General features: G+C 39.7%; 2 protein-coding genes across 2 annotated transcripts; both read left to right on the top strand.

Moving 5' to 3' along the window:
- The first annotated feature begins 1,547 nt into the window (after positions 1–1,547).
- On the top strand, positions 1,548–3,489 carry LOC121989616 (peroxidase 1-like). The gene is made up of 4 exons (XM_042543758.1): positions 1,548–2,435; positions 2,505–2,684; positions 2,776–2,941; positions 3,019–3,489. Exons 1-4 carry the CDS (start codon positions 2,211–2,213, stop codon positions 3,396–3,398), a joined length of 951 nt encoding a protein of 316 aa, XP_042399692.1. The 5' UTR covers positions 1,548–2,210; the 3' UTR covers positions 3,399–3,489.
- A 445-nt stretch (positions 3,490–3,934) lies between these two features.
- Positions 3,935–4,821, top strand: LOC121989615 (probable histone H2A.2). The gene is made up of 2 exons (XM_042543757.1): positions 3,935–4,157; positions 4,446–4,821. Exons 1-2 carry the CDS (start codon positions 3,969–3,971, stop codon positions 4,656–4,658), a joined length of 402 nt encoding a protein of 133 aa, XP_042399691.1. The 5' UTR covers positions 3,935–3,968; the 3' UTR covers positions 4,659–4,821.
- The last annotated feature ends 16,090 nt before the right edge of the window (positions 4,822–20,911 follow it).

Raw genomic sequence — 20,911 nt, 5'->3', positions numbered from 1 at the left:
TTGACAATACACGTGTTGTTACACGTGCTTCTCTTTGGTTATTAATTGATGAGATGTTTCATTTTGATAAGAAAATGTCACATCATCATATCAAAAGGTCATATAGAAGATCGTGTGGGGTTACGTTATGTCGACTATACTATATGTGTTCTGACAATACACGTGCCACCACACGTGCTGTGTTAGCCACATAATATTGAGATAGTTGGATTGAAGATCGTGACCTGTTAAGTGGAGGAGCGTCGAATCAACAGGCCATAGTGGGAATGAGCATGAGTGTCCAGCTGGCGGGGTCGAGCGGGAATGAGCAGAGTGTCCAGCTGGCGGGGGCGAGCGAGAATGAGCAGGAGTGTTTAGTTGATGGACCTGATTGTCTCAGGTAGGTTGAATCGAAAATGTCGCTTCTCCTCTCAGATTAATCTAGTCAAAAGGCGGATTCTCACGTTTCGAGTTAATCAAGCCAAATGGTGGATCCTCTCGTTTTCAGTTAACCGAGACACGTGGGGTGATCTTGTTGATCAATCTTGACCTTGATCTCTATTTTAGCATGACTATTGGCTTTTTTTTTTTTTTGACACGCAAGGCTGTTTGGCGCAGCGGGGCTGGCAAGAGAGGGTTGAATCACCTGAAATAGAAAAATAACCCTTCCTCGATCTTCAACTCAGATTAGTAGCACACATATATAAATGACGTTAAACAACTAATAAATAAAGAAAGACACAAAGGAATTACTTGGTTACAACCTAGGTGGTTGTTAATGCAAGGCAAAGGAAAGCGCTAAAAGATCTCCATCGTGTAGGCAGAGAAGCCTATTACACTTTTCAAAAGCTCAAGAATGTGCTAGGAAATGAGAACTAGCGTTGATACATATTTCCTAAGTCCAGGAGTATTTTTATAGCTCTTGAAAAATTTTATCCGTAACTTGAGGGCACCAAGCGAGGTGCAGTTGATTAAGCTTTATCCACTACGAATAACTACTTTGATTGGCCGAAGGCGCCTTCTATACTCATGGAGGGCGCCCTCCAAACGGGCGCAGCTCGAAGGCGCCTTCAACCCTTGTTGAGGGCGCCTCTGTAATCTTTATTCGCATCTTTTACTCTTCCGCTGCTTCGATCGCCTGGGTGATTGCGGCCAATCAAAATAGGGCTCACCCGAACCTAATTTCCGGCTTTCTCCTCGAGCAGGCTTCCGCTTTCAGCTTCTTGTCCCTCGAACGTCGCGTACATTCTTCTCATCCACCGGTATACTCTTCCGCAATACTTCGTCCCTCGGATGCACTGAGCCCGTTGGCTCTCTTCTCGTGTCATCCTTCTCGCTAGCTATGTCTTCCGCTCGATTTCCTATGCTTCTAAGCTTTTGCACACGTAGACACAGAGATCAAAATAAAACAAGATTTAATTTTAATTTGGTTCACTACACCAAAACAACTATGAGGACCAACAAAGGCTTTAATACTTCTCGTATCAATAGCCATTACCTAGTTATGAAACTAACATATAAGTATATGATCAATCTTTCATAAGTAATCAAAAACTAAATTGAACATAAATAATCAGACCTAATAAATTAACCAAGTCAAAGTTGCATAGATTGATCAGGTTGGGCGTTGTTCGTTCCAAACCAGCATAACTGTGTTGATCACCATTTTTCTCCTTTTTATTTTGTTTCATCTTGTTTTCTAAACATAAAAATATCACAGCTTGATGGTTTAAGAATATTTATCCCCTCGGGTGTGGTACAAGAGAATCGAGTTTGAATTTTTGTAGAGGTCGGTTTTTAAATGTTTATAAATTGTGTTCTGAAATTATTGGATAGGCAAATCAGAGAAGAAGACCGTCTATCTCATCTTCGGATTAGTGGACACCGAAAAAAGTTCAATGTCTTCCAGCCATGCTTACTCTAAAAGGTTGAGTTCATACCATTGCTAAAGAGCCACATTCTTCTGATTGACCAAATAAGCCTTCGGACGCGCTCATCACCCTTTTCAAAACAATGAACACCTATCAAACAATTCCATTCACCATGCATCTCGATTAAGATCATGCAAAAACAGGAAAATGCTGTTTTATTATCAATTTAGACTTTCTTCCTCCGCGTCTCCTTTTCCCATCCGAGGCTATTGAACGGAAATCCACATGATGCTCAGACTCTATATATAACAAGAGCATCACATTACAGAGTAAAGAAAACGAGCAGGAAGAAGGAGATCGATGGCTTCCAAAGCTCTGGTGTTTTTGTTGCTCCTCCTCCCTCTGGCTCTGTTTTCTGTCTTCTCAGGCAGTGCAGAAGCACAAGGCTTGACCGTTGGGTTCTACAACACCACCTGCCCCGACGCTGAAACGATTGTGTACAATGAGATGAGCGAAATCATCAAGAATGCACCGAGTCTGGCTGCGGCTCTGCTCAGGATGCACTTCCATGATTGCTTCGTCAGGGTAAGATTTGTTTAACCTTTTGCCATTTCTGCCAACCAATCATCAAGTGACCTGAAACTCAACATTCAGGGTTGCGATGCTTCGATTTTACTGAATGGAAGTGAAACCGAGAAGGCTGCATTTCCAAATCTCTCCGTCAGAGGATTCGGCGTCATTGACAGGGTCAAAGCTAAGCTCGAGCAAGCTTGTCCGGCGACTGTTTCCTGTGCAGATATCCTGGCACTGGCGGCGAGAGATGCCGTCACCTTGGTAAGCAAATTTCGACAAGAAAGACATGATCCTGTAATGCTTGGATAACATTCCTCTCTCACTCTCACTCTCACTCTCACTCTCAATGTAGACGAATGGCCCTTCTTGGGCAGTACCGACAGGGAGAAGAGATGGCAGAGTGTCAATTGGCGATGATACCAACCAATTGCCACCGCCCAATGTGCCGAGCATTTCGGACCTTACACATACCTTTGCATGCAAGGGACTCAGCGCGAAGGACCTTGTAGTTTTATCAGGCAACTGCAATAAACTCTCGCTTCCATTTTTTCTAACTCCTCCTTCCCTTTCCTCAATCTTCATTGATGAACATTAGGTGCTCACACGCTCGGAATCTCGCATTGCTCGTCGTTTTCGAATCGACTCCAGTCTGATGACACTCTAGACCCTGCATATGCTGCCAAGTTGAGAGCGAAGTGCAAGAGTGATACGACCTTGGTGGAGATGGATCCTGGAAGCCGCTCCACCTTCGACACGAGTTACTTCGAGCTGGTGTCCAAGAGAAGAGGACTGTTCGCTTCGGATGCTGTGCTGCTGCAGGATCCGCAGACAAGAGCCTACGTCCGAGGTTATGCGAGTGGATGCTCTTCAGAGTTCTTCAAGGATTTCGGCGAATCGATGGTGAAGATGAGTAGCATTGGGGTGCTCACCGGCACGGAGGGAGAGATTAGGAAGCTCTGCTCTGCTAGGAACTGATCGAGCGGGATCTCCGACCCTTTCGCCATTAGCGTTCTTAGTTTTCTGCTTGCTTGCTCTTATCGGTTTTTTAGTATGGTTATTGTAAAAACTTAAAGGGGGTTTTTAAATAAATTGCATTCTCGCCTTTCGCTAAACTTACCAACCGGGACGAGTCCAGATCGTAACGGTCCACTGTGTTGACATCTGACGGTCGTGCGTTCCGATCCGTGTGCTTCCTCGTCATTGGTTGCTCCCGCGTGTTTGCCGGGCTATTTAAACGCTCTCCTTCCTCCGCCCCCGTGTTGCAAAAAAAAAAGGCGGGTCCCGCCGCCCAGCGGCCCCCTCACCCCTGCCCCACGAGTATGAGAGGGAGTAAATCACGGTGAATACGGGCCCGGTGATGACATGGCGGTCGAAGGTGTTTAGCACGGACAGATATTGATGTTATCGCAATTGCTGCCGCAGACCTTCGACCTCCCGACCCATGTTGCAAGAATACCATGTCATAACCGGTTGATCCCGCCCGTGGGGGCCTCCTTCCTCCGCCCCCGGTATCTTTTAGCGTGGGTTTTGCTTCCTCGGAGAGCAATGGCGGGGAGAGGGAAGACTTTGGCATCTGGTTCTGCCAAGAAGGGGTCGTCGAGGAGTAGCAAGGCCGGTCTCCAGTTCCCGGTCGGAAGGATCGCACGGTTCCTGAAGGCCGGGAAGTATGCCGAGCGAGTCGGCGCCGGCGCTCCGGTCTACCTCGCAGCTGTACTCGAGTACCTTGCAGCCGAGGTTCGTGGTTCTTACGTAGTTCTTCTCGCCTGCTCATGTCTTCGCCTTGGTCAATCGTAAAGGCTTTGATTTAGGGTTTCGAAGGGCAAAATTTTATGGACCGTTCCCCCAGATTTATTCCTATTTTCATCGATTTCAGGAAAAAGATGATTTTGTGAAGAAGAATTCGTCACTTTTTATTTTTTGGTATTCCTCACGTATATTTGATCGGCAATCTCCCTAATTCCGTGATCGTTCATCTGGAAAAGTTTGTCTTTTTCAAGCTAGACTAAGCAGTCGACTGTGCAGGTGTTGGAGTTAGCAGGCAATGCGGCTCGTGACAACAAGAAGACTCGAATCATGCCACGGCATATCCAACTGGCCGTGAGGAACGACGACGAGCTGACGAAGTTGCTTGGTTCCGTCACCATCGCTAGCGGCGGTGTGATGCCCAACATCCATAATCTTCTCCAGCCCAAGAAGTCTTCCAAGCCCTCTGCCGCCGGGGACGACGAGAGCTGAGACTCCTCAGGCCATGTCATATCGCAATGTGATCTTGGATCTAATTTGAAATGTGTGTATTAGGAATTGGTGTGCAAACGTATTCGATGAACTAATTCATGACTCGGCTGCTCTGTTGCCCTGTTCGATTTACGAAGTTCTCTTGTACATTCCGCAACGATGTCGCGGTTGAGAAAAAATCGTTCCTTTATAAGGAAGAATCGAGTAGAGGACACTGAAGTCTATAGTCGGATACTCATCCTGCTAAGACTCTAATATCATTGTGGAACAATTTTAAATTGTGGAACACTTTTAATCAAAGTTATTATACAAATTTATATTAATCTAATATCATAAACAAACATTCTTTTATTTTCTTCTAACCTTACGAACTTGTATAATATTTTTCTTTTTAATTTAGTGAATATAATGGTGCTATCTTGGGGTAGTTTTGATATGATTAATTAAGTTATTTTAGATTTTGTTAGTGTTTAATTTTTATGTCTAAGTGTATAGAAATTTAGGAATATAAGAAGTCGAGTGGAAAACATAATTAGTGAGAAGGATAGTACGAAAAGAGAGTTGACAGGTTTGATGTATTCAAAGGAAGAAATATTATGGAAGAGTATATTGGTGGACGAGAAGGATGTGTGCGATATTTCGAAGGATGAGAAGTTGAAGTAGAAGTTTATTCGAGAAAAAGATCAGGAAATGATTTTGGGTGAGTTCTATTTCAGATGGGTATGATCATCCAGGTGATCGGAGCAAAAAGAAGATTGAAAATATTGTTGGAGGTGCTTTCAAAGGGAGTTGAAGGCGCCTCCGCATGTCTCCACACCTTCACTGTGGAAGGCGTCTTTCATGATTGGAAGGTACTTTCGATGAATAGTACGAAGACGTTTTCTAATCTTATGGAAGGTGCCTTCGATTAGACTGAGTTTAGCCGTTGTTAAAAAATAAAACTTTATCCTTTGGCATTTTATTAGAGATGTTTTTCAGTCACGGATAACTTTTTCTAGAGGTTATAAAAAGACTCCTGGACTTAGGAAATAAAACAATAATTTTTATATTTATTTCCTATCTAGTTTTTGAGTTTTCAACGAGTGTAAGAGGTTTTTTTCACCTTTAAAAGAGATTTTTAGTACGTTTATTTGTTTTGAATTAATAACTTCTTCGATTATAATTAAATAATTTTTTTGACCTTATTTTTTTTTATTATATATTTATTTTATTTTTTTACTACTAATTTGAGTTAAAAGTGAGATAGATTTTTTTAATAGTTAATTTACCTTTCCTCTTTTCGATCTATCTGAATCAATATATAATAATTTTGACTAAAATTATTATCTGAATCAATATATAATAATTTTGACTAAAATTATTATATAAATTTTATGTTGATACTTAACAAATATTTTTTTTTTAAAAAAATTTTAATTGTATTTTCTGAATCTACATGTGCAATTAACTTAAAAGAACATCCACGTGAAAAAAAAAGTCACTCTATCATTTGGTAGTTCTAGGATAAGTACAAGATAATTCCTTCTAAAACTCAATATATTGGACATTTTTGAAAAATGAAACACTTGGTTTTGTAATCACAACTATTAAATATATTTTTTTGATAAGACCTTGAGATTTTTTTGGAATATCCAACATGCTGGAAATATAGTTTTATCAATCAATCTAATGCGACTTTAATTAGGTGTAATAGTGATAATAAAAAATTTAAATTGGAAGAGAAATTTTTTCTATTGTACTTTCCTTCGACCATAAGAGAGTTTTGGTGTTACCTTAGGAATTGTTGGTTGATTATGAAGAATTTGAAATAATTTAGTATCACAAAATAAAGACATATTTTTAAATAAAACTTGAACTTACAAACAAAAATGATACATATGTCTAAATAAATAAAAATATTATACAAATTCATAATCATGGATCAAAATTTCCAAGAAAAGATAAATAAGAAAAAAGAGAAATGGGGGAATGTATTAATAAGAATTATTATTGTAGTTAAAAATTTTATTAAAATAATTGACATTTTGTGGTACAAATGAGAATATTTATTAAGATAATAATAATTTTTTTAAAACTTTAATTAAAATGATTACAAAATTTGATCTTGTAATAAAAAAAATATCTTAAACCTATTCAAAATAGTGAAATTTATAACCATCATAATATAACAAATGAGTTAATAAATATATTATGATTAGAAATAAAAATATTATAATTTATAAAACTAAGTAAAATAATTTGGAGTTATATTTATTGTAATCCGAATATAAGTCATTAAAAATAAATATCTCTAGAAATTTCAAATCGTCTAATAAAAAAATAGAAGAATATTTTATATATTTTTTTAAAAGTGGATGATAGATAAAGAAAATGTCTCTTGATGTACATGTTTACTAATATAATAAAAAATATTAAACTTAATATAAATAACATTGGAGAATTAGAATATGATATTGTTCGAAAGTGGAACACATAGTTGACTAAAAATATAGTTATGATGTTGATTATATGGAGAGTCTTTATTATCCTACGTGTTACAAAGAGTATTATGAACTAGGCTAGGAAAGAGATCCTAGGCATAAGTCCTCCAACGCTTAAGTCAGTGATCAATTTAAGGAAATAAATAATGGAAACTAAAAAAATTAAGAAAAAGAAAAAACTAGTCATATTATTGAATCTAAAAATGATAAATAAAAATACAGAGTATAAGGTCTTATATGTTGGTGCAACCTTAGGTCAAGGTTAACCTGGTTGACCAGACTCGAGTTGACTTGACTCGAGTTGTGTTTTGATGTTTGACGAGTTATGTTTGACAATGTTTGACGTGAACAGAAAAGTTGTATCTTGATGTTTTACAAGGATACAAGCTTGGGAGATTGTGGATGCAACCCGTGGTCAAGGTTGACCTGGTTGACCCGATGTGAGTTGACCTGACTCAGAAAAGTCCAAGCAGGGAGCTTGGCACGGGAAAAGTCCAAGCAGGGAGCTTGGCATGGGAAAAGTCCAAGCAGGGAGTTTGGCATGGTGAAAAGTCAAAGCAGGGAGTTTGGCACGGTGAAAAGTCCAAGCAGGGAGCTTGGCACGGGAAAAGTTCAAGTATGGAGACTTGGCACGGAGAAGTCCAAGTATGGAAGCTTGGCACATGGGAAGTCAGAGAGGGCTCGGTAGCTCGTTCTCCGGACTGTGGTCAGAGAGGGCTCGGGAGCTCGTTCTCTGGACCGGATGGAAGTCGGAGAGGGCTCGGTAGCTCGTTCCCCGAACTGTGGTCAGAGAGGGCTCGGTAGCTCGTTCTCTGGACCGGATGTGGAAAGTCCTGGTGAGTGAAGCCAGGCAGTGGGAAAGTCCTGGTGAGTGAAGCCAGACAGTTGTGAAAACCCTAGTGAGTGAAGCTAGGTGAAAGTCCTAGTGAGTGAAGCCAGGCAGTGGGAAAGTCCTGGTGAGTGAAGCCAGGCAGTGGGAAAGTCCTGGTGAGTGAAGCCGGGCAGATTGGAAATCCTGGTAAGTGAAGCCAGGTGAAAATCCTAGTGAGTGAAGCTAGGTGAAAATCCTAGTGAGTGAAGCCGGGCAAGGGAAAATCCAGATGGATCAAGGGTGATCGGACATCTGGTGTTGAGAATGTCAAGTAGGTCAAGGGAGTGACCGGATACTTGACACGAAGAGAAAAGTCCAAGTGAGTCAAAGGGATTGACCGGACACTTGGTGGGGAGTCTTAGCAGGTCAAGGGAGTAACCGGATGCTAAGCATGATGTAGCAAGAGGTCAAGGTTGACCGGATATTGGTTTGGACTTGGTTTGGGCAAAAACCAAGACCTGGATTTGTCTGGTGACCGATCCACTGATACTGTGGTTTCCTGATCGGTCTGGAGACCGATCAGAAAGCGATCAGTGTGCCTCTGTGAGCTTACTGATCGGTCTGGGGACCGATCAGCAGGAAGCCTGATCGGTCTCCGGGACCGATCAGGGTACGCACAGAGAGTTGGGCAACTCTCTGTGAAAGCATTATGATCGGTCTGGGGACCGATCAGCATAGAGCCTGATCGATCTCCATGACCGATCAGAAGAACCCTGGACCGATCAGGGTGGAGCCTGATCGGTCCAGGACTAGCCGTTGTGACTCAACGGCTAGGTTATTTCGGGCTTCTGTGTTCTGACCTTTTTGCTTGTAGGTTCGCAGGTTGCTCAGGATATCAGAGGTTATAAAAGGAGATCGAGGGCTGCTACAGTCATCTTCTTCTTCTCCGAAGCTTCTGCTTCTTCTTGATCTTCTTCTTGCTTCTGCAAGTTATTGCTTCTGCTGTTCTAGAGCTTTGTTAAGCTCGCTTCCGAAGCTTCGCGTGAGCTTCCTCGACTGGATTCTGTGAAGTTGGTGCTTCATCTACAGATTTCAGTCGACGACGAGAAGGCAAGCAAGAGTTGTTACATTCATCTTTATATTTGTATCTTGCTGTGCTTCTTGTACTTGTACTCTGATCTTGCTGTTGCAAGAGTTTGTGGTGAGGTTTCTCCACCCAGAAGGAGTTCTTATTAGCCGGTTTTCCGGGGACTCATCCACCGACGGATTGATAGGCTTCGTCCACCTTACGGACACGCCGAGGAGTAGGAGTTTCATCTCCGAACCTCGTTACATCGTCGAGTTCGAGTTTGAGGTTTGATCTTTCCTTTTTGCGTTTCTATTTAGTTATTTCCACTGCGCTAACCCTAATCGTAGGAAGAAACGAGCAATTTGGGGTCGGCTATTCACACCCCCCCTCTCTAGCCGAGTACGACGATCCTAACAAGTGGTATCAGAGCCAGGTCGCTCTTCGCTGGATTAACACCCGAGGGAGCACAAGCTAGAGATGGATCAACTCGGAGAAGACATCACCATTCCACCTTTCTATGACCGCGACGACTTCGCGTATTGGAAGGTAAGAATGAGGTATTTTCTTATGACTAACCTTGAAAATTGGAGTTGTGTTCAATTAGGTTTCAAGCCTCCAATGGATAAGGAAGGAAAACCACTCGAGAAGAAGAAGTGGACAAGGGAACAAATCCACCATTCCACAATCATCGATGAGGTAATGAAAGTATTTGAATTCTCATTACCTAATGACATTCTATGTAAGATAGGTGGATACAACAATGCCAAGGAGTTGTGGAACAACTTGGCTAAGTTCCATGAGGGGAACTCCACTTCAAGCCTTGAAGAGGAGTCAAGTGAGCCAAGGAGTTCACATCATGGAGGGATGGATTTAGAAGTTGAGGGCTACTCAACATCTAAAGAAGAAGAGGAGGAGAGTTCCTCTTCAAGTTCGGAGCAAGGAGAAGAAGCTTCTACCTCCGGAAGGGATGAAAGAGAGAGCTTACATCCCACCTCAACCCTAGGTAACTCAAGCAATTTAAGTTCTAGTAAATTGCATATATTATGCTTTGAGTGTAGGGAACTTGGACATTACAAGAGTAAATGTCCAAAGAGGGTTAGGAAGACTCCACCGGCGCCAAAGATCAAGGAAGCCGGAGTCCCGATACGCAAGAGCTGTTGGAGTGTATACTGAAAGCCTAAGCTTTGTAAACATTCATTATGAATAAAGAATCACATTTGGTCAAATTGTCTACATTTGTTTGTAGTTGTTCATTTAATTTATATTGTAGATAACATAGTATGTGGTGTCACATACAGAAGATGATGTTATCAGTACCTTATAAATTATAAACAGTAGCTCACGACTAAAATGGAAAGGAACAAACCATTAGAAGGTCGTAGTGTAATTAGGTATTAGTTTATCTTGACTATATAATTACACTAGTACACTCAGAGTGTATTGAGTAGGACCATTAGAGGTCGTTTCTTTTATACTGACTTTATAAAGGAACAAAGACCTCAGTTATTATGGAAGTGTGTGCTCTTAATCCTAATATAATAACAAGCACATATGTTTGATATTTATTTCTTTAATTTATCAATGGGTGAGATTTAGTTCGATGAATCAATAAACTCGATAAGTTGGGAAATGATATCACTTATAGTGTGTGTTGTTGATTATAGAAGGAAACTGTGTCCTAGAGATACTAGGTTGATAATGTCCTCAAGAGGAGCTCATAAAGATTGTCATGTTAAACCCTGCAGGTGGACTTAGTCCGACATGATAATAAGGTTGAGTGGTACTACTCTTGGACTTAGATATTAATTAAATGAGTTGTCAGTAACTCACTTAATTAGTGGACATTCGATATCTTAAACACAGGGAGACTAACACACTCATAATAAGAAGGAGCCCAAAAATGTAATTTGGGATTGGTGTGGTAGTTCAATGATAGTTCTCTAGTGGAATGAATTATCATTGATAAAATTAAGTTGTGTGTTCGGGGTGAACACGGGATGCTTAATTTTATCGGGAGACCAAAACCAATTCCTCCTCTCGGTCCCTATCGTAGCCTCTTATTTATAGAGTTCTATATCCACCTATACCCACCTTCTATATCCACCCAATAGGGGCCGGCCAAGCTAGCTTGGGAACAAGCTAGGGCCGGCCTAGGTATAAAATTGGGTGGCCGGCCCTAGCTTGAACCCAAGCTAGTAGGGCCGGCCAAATTAAATTAAAAAGAAATTTAATTTTAATTTTTATTATTATGTGGAAGATATAATTTAAAGAGAATTAAAAATAAAATATCTCTCTTGTAAAAGATCTACAAAAGATTAAAGAAAGAGATTAGATCTCTTTCCTTATTTGTAGATTGGAGAGATGTTTTATTTTCTCTTTAAAAATTATTCACATGTTGATAAAATTAAAATTATAGAAATTTCCTTTTATCAACCATGAAGAGATTTTAAAGAGAAATTTTATTTTTTAAAAATTTCCGGAAACAAATTAGGAAGTTTTAATTGTTGATTAAAACTTGTCCAATTTGTTCTCCAATGATGTGGCCGGCCATGTGATTGTAATTAGGGAAATTTTATTTTATTTTTCTCAATTAAATCATGTCAAGGAAATTGAGGAAATTTTATTGTAATTAAATTTCCTAATTTGCCTAGGCCAAGGAATATAAAAGAAGGGGTGAGGGTGCCTTCATGAGACAACCCTTATTATTTCTCTTCCTCTCTTATTCTTTGGTGTGGCCGGCCAACACCCTTTCCCTCTCTTCTTCTTGTGGTGGCTGAACATCTCTATTCCCTTGGAGCTCTTGTGGTGGCCGGATACTACTAGGAGAAGAAGAAGAAGAAGGAGAGGAAGCTAGCATCTCTTGGAGCTTGGTTAGTATTTTGGTTTTCCTCCTTGGTGAAGTTTTTCCTTTGTGGCCGAACCTTGCTTGGAGGATAAGAAGGTGGTTGGTGGTTTCTCATCTTGGTAGATCGTTGCCCACACAATGTCCGAGGTTAGAAGAGGAATACGGTAGAAGATCAAGAGGTCTTTCTAGAAGGTATAACTAGTAGTTTTTCCTTTTCCGCATCATGCTAGTTATTTATGGAAATAATACCAAATACAAGAGGCTTACGTTCTAGAATTTCGAATATGTTTTTCGATGTTGTGTTCTTTTATTTTTCTTTTCCTTGTGATTTGATTGTTCTCTTTGGTTAACCTAAAGTTATTTTAGGAAATTAAATATTAACTTTCTATAAAAGGTTTTGTCTAGTCGGTGGTGGTTGCTCCCATATCCAAGAAGGCCATGTGCCTCGCCACGTCAGTACTGGGAACCAATTATGGAAATTAATATTTAATGAAATTAATAACTTAGGTGATTTGGATCGAACGTGTTAAGTTCCACAAGAGATCCAAGTCTAAACCTAAAAGAACAAATAGATTAATCTTTGGATCAAACGTGTTAAGTTCCGCATGCGATCCAAAATTTAATTTAAAAGAACACATGGTAGCTATGAAAAAGTTCAGACCTTTGTACAAAATTTTTGTACAGTGGAACCTATAGGTTTTCCGAGTAGCAACCAACAATTGGTATCAGAGCTAGGGTTTTGCCTCTGTGTATTTGGTATTTAGTTTAATTATGCACATGTCATACATAATTTAGGTAGGTTAATAGTAGGATGTGCTAACTTTGTGGATGCAGGATCCAACTATTATGGCTTTTAGTTATTATGTGTGTGATTGAACCCTTGGACATGTCAAGGGCATTTATATGTGTGTGCATGATTGTATTAAAAAACAGCAGGAGCTGTATTTAGTTTTATTAGGATTTTATTTTTGATCTAGATACATGTACATTCCTTTTATGGAATATAGGATCAAAAATGTAAAATTCTATTTATGTCGCGGATCGAATCTTGCAAAGCGTGGAACCTTCTAAGGACCAGAGGCGCAGCGGAACTAGGAGCAAGATGGATGCGACAGCTAGACCCGGTGGCGGTGGCCAAATATGGCAGCAGCTTGGGATGACAACACACGGAGGACAACTAGAGATAAAAGCCATAATAGTTGAAATTAGATTTTCTATTTATTGCTTTTATATTGTGCTGTGTGTGCATGTTAGTTTACAAGTAAAGTAGGCTAGCATAGTTAAAATTCCTCATTTATAAATAACTAAGTGGGAGAGGGATTTTTAAATAAATCCCATGGTCTCCATTCTTGGTTTGTAAGTGATGCAAACAAGCTTGGCTTGGCTCGAGTGCCTTCCTCCATAATGGATGAGCTTGTTTGCGGATCACTAGAGCAGACTTTCATCTTTGGATGACTATAGGAAGTTAGTTAAGGCGTGTGATCTTCCCCAACGGAAGGGGCATAATCTTATTAATGGACTTAGTGTCAAGTAATGGTGTACACTTAGACACATCTAATAGTATCCTCCCCAACGGAGTCACTGCTATTATTTGTGTAACCAAATAATACCAACTATTAATTTTATTTGTCAAAAGTTAGGTTGACAAGATAATAAAATTAATGGGTTAAAACCCTCCTTTTACAAATGTTGAATTTGTATACGTCCACACTAACGTGGCATACAAAATTCACGGTGTTATGAGGTGTTGGTTAATTTAAAATAGTACTGTTTGAGGAATCAATATTATTCTAAATGTAGAGTTCTGACCAAAAGTTATTTGTGATTCTTAGGATGACTTTCAACCCACTGTCCATCATACTTCAACAAAATAGACTTACTGGACCTAATTACATAGATTGGAAAAGAAACACTGGACATTGTTACTTCTGAAAGCTATAAATTTGTCTTGACCTTGTCCTGATGCACTCATTGGTGAATCTACCCAAGAGGAGATTGAATATCATAAAAGATGGGTAAAGCGGATGAGATGGCGTGGTGTTACATTTGGCTTCAATGTCAAATGTATTGCAACATCGACATCAAGATTTACCAACGACTTATGATATTATGAACAATCTCAAGGAGCTCTTTGGTCATCGGGATAGGGCTTCTAGACAAGAAGCTATGAGAAAGATAATGGCAGCCACCATGCAAGAGGGTACTCCTGTGAGGATCATATCCTAAAGATGATGGCTTATCTGAACGAGATACGGATCCTTGGAGGAGAAATTGATGGGAAACCCGGATCGATATGATCCTCCAAGCGCTACCTAGAAGTTTTGAGCGGTTCCGCTTGAACTATAATATGAATAAAAGGATTTATTCATTAGGGGAACTACTGCGGAACTTCAAGCGGAGAAGGATTATTTCGTCACAATTCTCAAATTCACTTTCTTTGAAAATGGTTCTACTTCTAAACCGAAAGGAAAGAAGAAGAAGAAACAAGTGGCTCAAAGAAAGTGAATAAATCTCGAGTACAGGATTTAAAGCTGGAGTGAAGAAGCCGAAGGGCAAGTGCTTCATCTGCAAGCAAGCAGGACATTGGAAGGCGGACTGTCCTCGTAGGAACCAAAACAAAGGTATATCTCATGCTCTAGTTGTTGAAACATGTTTAGCGGTGTTATCTACCAGCACCTGGTGTGTAGATACGGGAGCCACTGATCATGTCTGCAATTCTTTGCAGGGGTTCCAGGAAACCCGACGACTATCTGAAGGGGAGATTACTGTCTACATGGGCAATGCTACTAAGGTGGCAGTTGTTGCAGTGGGAGACGTCTACTTATCTTTTAGTAGAAATAAAAATTTGGTTTTAAGAAATTATCTTTATGTACCCAGTTTTAGAAAGAATTTAATTTCAGTTTCTAAACTGTTTTTAGATGGATATTCAGTTTCTTTCAGTAACGATGTAGTTATTAAAAGAAATAAAGTGATTATCTGTTCTGGTGCATTAGTTGGCAATTTGTATACTTTAAATCCAATTTCTTCCACAAAGCAAAACATGGAAATTTATAACTCATCTTCTAATTCTAATAAGAGAAAAGAACCTTCGGAAATGAACCAAGCATATCTTTGGCATCTAAGGCTTGGTCATATTAACTTAAGTAGGATTCAGAGGCTTATAGCCGATGGACTTTTGAGTTCATTAGAGTTGGAAAATTTTCCAACTTGTGAATCCTGCTTAGAAGGAAAAATGACCAAGAGGTCGTTCAAGGCCAAGGGGTATAGAGCCAAAGAAGTGTTAGAATTGGTTCACTCTGATTTGTGTGGTCCTATGTCTGTCCAAGCAAGAGGAGGTTTTGAATATTTTGTCTCTTTCATAGACGATTATTCAAGATATGGATACATTTACCTAATGCGCCGCAAGTCCGAGTGTTTTGATAAGTTCAAAGAATACAAGGCTGATGTGGAGAAACGACTAGGTAAAAGTATCAAGACACTACGATCTGATCGTGGTGGCGAATACCTCTTAGGAGAGTTTAGGAATTACTTATCAGAGGCCGGGATTCAATCCCAATTGTCTGCACCTGGAACACCCCAACAGAATGGTGTAGTAGAACGAAGGAATAGGACTCTTATGGAGATGGTTAGATCAATGATGAGTTATTCAGAATTACCAAATTCGTTTTGGGGATATGCTCTGGAAACAGCAGTATACGTTCTGAACTTAGTACCTTCTAAATCAGTTTCTTCTACTCCCATAGAATTGTGGAATGGGCGAAAACCCAGTCTAAGACATATTCGGATTTGGGGTAGTCCAGCACATGTGCTGAAACCAGATGCTGATAAGTTAGAATCCCGTACAGAAGTTCGCGTGTTTGTAGGATATCCCAAAGGAACGAAAGGTGGTTTATTTTATAGTCCTAAAGACCAGAAGGTCATTGTTAGCACCAATGCCCAGTTTTTAGAAGAAGACTATATAATGGATCACAAGCCCAGTAGTAAAGTTGTTTTAGAAGAACTTAGAGAGGACACGTCTACTTCAGTACCAACAGTACAAGATGAAGTACCACAAGAGACTGCAACACGTGTCACACATGATACACAACCACAGACAGTGCCTCGTCGTAGTGGGAGGGTTGTAAGGCAGCCTGAAAGATTCATGTTTTTGGGAGAATCTTCGGACTTGATCCCGGGTAAACATGAACCTGATCCACGAACATATGACGAAGCACTCCAAGATATAGATGCAGCATCTTGGCAAAAGGCAATGAATTCTGAAATAGAGTCTATGTACTCTAATAAGGTCTGGGAGCTTGTAGAACCACCTGATGGTATAAAAGCCGTTGGATGCAAGTGGATCTACAAAAGGAAAAGAGGGACAGACGGGAAGGTAGAAACCTTCAAAGCTAGGCTTGTTGCGAAAGGGTACACTCAGAAAGAGGGAATCGATTATGAGGAAACCTTTTCACCGGTAGCCATGCTTAAGTCTATCCGGATACTCTTATCCATTGCTGCTCATATGGATTATGAGATTTGGCAAATGGATGTCAAGATAGCTTTCCTTAATGGAAGTCTTGAAGAGAACATCCATATGAAGCAACCAGAAGGGTTCATTGAAAAAGGCAAAGAGCATCTAGTGTGCAAGCTCAATCGGTCCATTTATGGACTAAAGCAAGCTTCAAGATCTTAGAACATCCGGTTTAATGAAGTAATCCAGTCATATGGATTTATTCAAAGTCCGGATGAGTCTTGTGTATATAAGAAGTGTAACGGAAACGTGATGATATTTCTTGTACTATACGTAGATGATATTTTGCTAATTGGCAATAATGTCAAGGTATTATCAGACGTAAGGGTATGGTTGTCCACACCATCTGATATGCAGGACTTAAGAGCTTGTGCACACATTCTTGGGATCAAAGTTATAAGGGATCGTAAGAAAAGAATGTTGTCTGTCCCAAGCTTCATATATAGATACAATCCTTGCTCGTTTTAGCATGCAGGATTCCAAGAAAGGTTTCTTACCTTTTAGACATGGAGTAGCTCTATCTAAAGAGATGTCTCCAAAGACATCGAAAGAGATAGATGACATGGCAGTTCCTTATGCTTTGGTTGTAGGAAGCCTAATGTATGCTATATACGAGACACGATATCTGTTTTGCCGTGGGCATGGTCGGCATATCAGAGTAACCTGGACAAGGACATTGGACTACGGTAAAGCATATATTAAAGTACAAGAGCGACTAGAGATTATATGCTAGTTTACCAAGCGGACGATCTACACTCACTTACATAGCATATTTCAATCGAGGAGGGATACGATGAAGTCTACATCGGGCTATGTGTTTACTTTGGGAGGTGGAGCCATTTCATGGAGGAGTGTTAGCAGTTTCGGACTCAACCATGGAAGGTGAGTATATAGCAGCCTCAAAGCAGTATGGCTCGGAACTTTCTAATGGACTTAGATGTGATTCTGGTTTGCCCAAAATCATCACAATTTATTGTGATAATAGCGATGATTGCAAACTCGAAGGAACCACGAGCTCATAAGGCAAGTAAACATATAGGCTAAGTTACCCGATACGAGATATCGTGAGCGAGGAGAAGTTGTCATCGCCAAGATTGCATCGGGATAACCTGGCGGATCCTTTCACTAAGGCCCTTCGTGAAAGCTTTCGATCGACATGTGGAGGAATGAGAATCGGATGTATGGTAGAAGATATGGCGACTTAGTCATTAGTATAAGTGGGAGATTGTTGGAGTGTATACTGAAAGCCTAAGCTTTGTAAACATTCATTATGAATAAAGAATCACATTTGGTCAAATTGTCTACATTTGTTTGTAGTTGTTCATTTAATTTATATTGTAGATAACATAGTATGTGGTGTCACATACAGAAGATGATGTTATCTTATAAATTATAAACAGTAGCTCACGACTAAAATGGAAAGGAACAAACCATTAGAAGGTCGTAGTGTAATTAGGTATTAGTTTATCTTGACTATATAATTACACTAGTACACTCAGAGTGTATTGAGTAGGACCATTTGAGGTCATTTCTTTTATACTGACTTTATAAAGGAACAAAGACCTCGGTTATTATGGAAGTGTGTGCTCTTAATCCTAATATAATAACAAGCACATATATTTGATATTTATTTCTTTAATTTATCAATGGGTGAGATTTAGTTCGATGAATCAATAAACTCGATAAGTTGGGAAATGATATCACTTATAGTGTGTGTTGTTGATTATAGAAGGAAACTGTGTCCTAGAGATACTAGGCTGATAATGTCCCCAAGAGGAGCTCATAAGGATTGTCATGTTAAACCCTGCAGGTGGACTTAGTCCGACATGATAATAAGGTTGAGTGGTACTATTCTTGGACTTAGATATTAATTAAATGAGTTGTCAGTAACTCACTTAATTAGTGGACATTCGATATCTTAAACACAGGGAGACTAACACACTCATAATAAGAAGGAGCCCAAAAATGTAATTTGGGATTGGTGCGGTAGTTCAATGATAGTTCTCTAGTGGAATGAATTATCATTGATAAAATTAAGTTGTGTGTTCGGGGCGAACATGGGATGCTTAATTTTATCGGGAGACCAAAACCAATTCCTCCTCTCGGTCCCTATCGTAGCCTCTTATTTATAGAGTACTATACCCACCTATACCCACCTTCTATACTCACCAATAGGGGGCCGGCCAAGTTAGCTTGAGAACCAAGCTAGGGCCGGCCTAGGTATAAATTGGGGTGGCCGGCCCTAGCTTGATCCCAAGCTAAATTAAAAAAGAAATTTAATTTTAATTTTATTATTATGTGGAAGATATAATTTAAAGAGAATTAAAATAAAATATCTCTCTTGTAAAGATCTACAAAGATTAAAGAAAGAGATTAGATCTCTTTCCTTATTTGTAGATTGGAGAGATGTTTTATTTTCTCTTTAAAAATTATTCACATGTTGATAAAATTAAAATTATAGAAATTTCCTTTTATCAACCATGAAGAGATTTTAAAGAGAAATTTTATTTTTTAAAAATTTCCGGAAACAAATTAGGAAGTTTTAATTGTTAATTAAAACTTGTCCAATTTGTTCTCCAATGATGTGGCCGGCCATGTGATTGTAATTGGGGAAATTTTATTTTATTTTTCTCAATTAAATCATGTCAAGGAAATTGAGGAAATTTTATTGTAATTAAATTTCCTAATTTGCCTAGGCCAAGGAATATAAAAGAAGGGGTGAGGGTGCCTTCATGAGACAATCCTTATTATTTCTCTTCCTCTCTTATTCTTTGGTGTGGCCGGCCAACACCCTTTCCCTCTCTTCTTCTTGTGGTGGCCGAACATCTCTATTCCCTTGGAGCTCTTGTGGTGGCCGGATACTACTAGGAGAAGAAGAAGAAGAAGGAGAGGAAGCTAGCATCTCTTGGAGCTTGGTTAGTATTTTGGTTTTCCTCCTTGGTGAAGTTTTTCCTTTGTGGCCGAACCTTGCTTGGAGGAGAAGAAGGTGGTTGGTGGTTTCTCACTTGGTAGATCGTTACCCACACAACGTCCGAGGTTAGAAGAGGAATACGGTAGAAGATCAAGAGGTCTTTCTAGAAGGTATAACTAGTAGTTTTTCCTTTTCCGCATCATGCTAGTTATTTATGGAAATAATACCAAATACAAGAGGCTTACGTTCTAGAATTTCGAATATGTTTTTCGATGTTGTGTTCTTTTGTTTTTTCTTTTCCTTGTGATTTGATTGTTCTCTTTGGTTAACCTAAAGTTATTTTAGGAAATTAAATATTAACTTTCTATAAAAGGTTTTGTCTAGTCGGTGGTGGTTGCTCCCATATCCAAGAAGGCCATGTGCCTCGCCACGTCAGTTCTGGGAACCAATTATGGAAATTAATATTTAATGGAATAAATAATTTAAGGAGACTTGGGTCGAACGTGTTAAGTTTCGCAGGAGATCCAAGTCAAAACCTAAAAGAACAAATAGATTAAGTTTTGGATCAAACGTGTTAAGTTCCGCAGGCGATCCAAAATTTTATTTAAAAGAACACATGGTAGCTAGGAAAAGGTTCAGACCTTTGTACAAAATTTTTGTACAGTGGAACCTATAGGTTTTCCGAGTAGCAACCAACAAGAGCAAGGAGCACGTGGTGTGCTTCCAATGCAAGCGAAGGGGACATTATCGGAGCCAATGTCCGAGGGGGAGGCAACCTCACAAGGACAAGAAGACGAGCACATCGATAGGGGGAGCTAAGGCAAACCCTAAGGTAATCTCTAAGGCACATTATTGCAATAATAATAAGACACATGCTAGTAGCCTTATTGCTATTGTTAATAATGGTAAGCATGATAACATTAGAAATCGATACACATGCTTAGGTGCCAAACATGTGAGCCTAGATAAGGATAACACTAGGAAAGCCAACCCTAGAATTAACCCATCTAAGGCTAAGGAAAACCTAGGTAGGAATCCCAAATCAACTAGACACATGCCTAGGAATGCCTCAAAGAAAAATGACAAATCAAGTCTTGAGGTATTAAAGAAGGAAAATCAAGTCTTGAGGTCAAGACTTGACATGTTAGAAAAGACCCTTAAAAATTTGGAAAAGTCAAATATAGGGTCTAAGGGGAAAAAACCAAAGCCCAAGGACATGAAAGGTTTGGGTCACAAACCTAAGTCCCAAGTGGTCAAGCCCACTTATCACAATGTTCCATTAGATTATGGAACAAAATCTAGGGCAAGGAAGACCATCACCAAGGTCACAAGGGGAGTCACCCCTAGAGTTGATCTTGATGAGTCCCAAATGACCAAGGCTTCAAAGCCTAGGAGGGTCATTAGAAGGGTTGCTAGGGAAGTCATCCCTAGTGAATACTTAGTGAACCCAATGAGCTCCAATAGGTATTGGGTTCCTAGGAGCGTGATTTCATCACGCTAGATGAGTTAGGGTGTGCCAACCTTACTTGAATAGGTAGTTAACCTAATCATGGCAAAAGGTGGCACTTTAGGAATTTTCAAGGTGCAATCAAGCCTTGAAAATGAAATTGAAAATTATTCCTAAGGT

Source organism: Zingiber officinale, chromosome 6B, assembly GCF_018446385.1.
Source record: "Zingiber officinale cultivar Zhangliang chromosome 6B, Zo_v1.1, whole genome shotgun sequence".
Lineage (NCBI taxonomy): Eukaryota > Viridiplantae > Streptophyta > Magnoliopsida > Zingiberales > Zingiberaceae > Zingiber > Zingiber officinale.
This window is presented reverse-complemented; position numbering and strand designations above follow the sequence as displayed.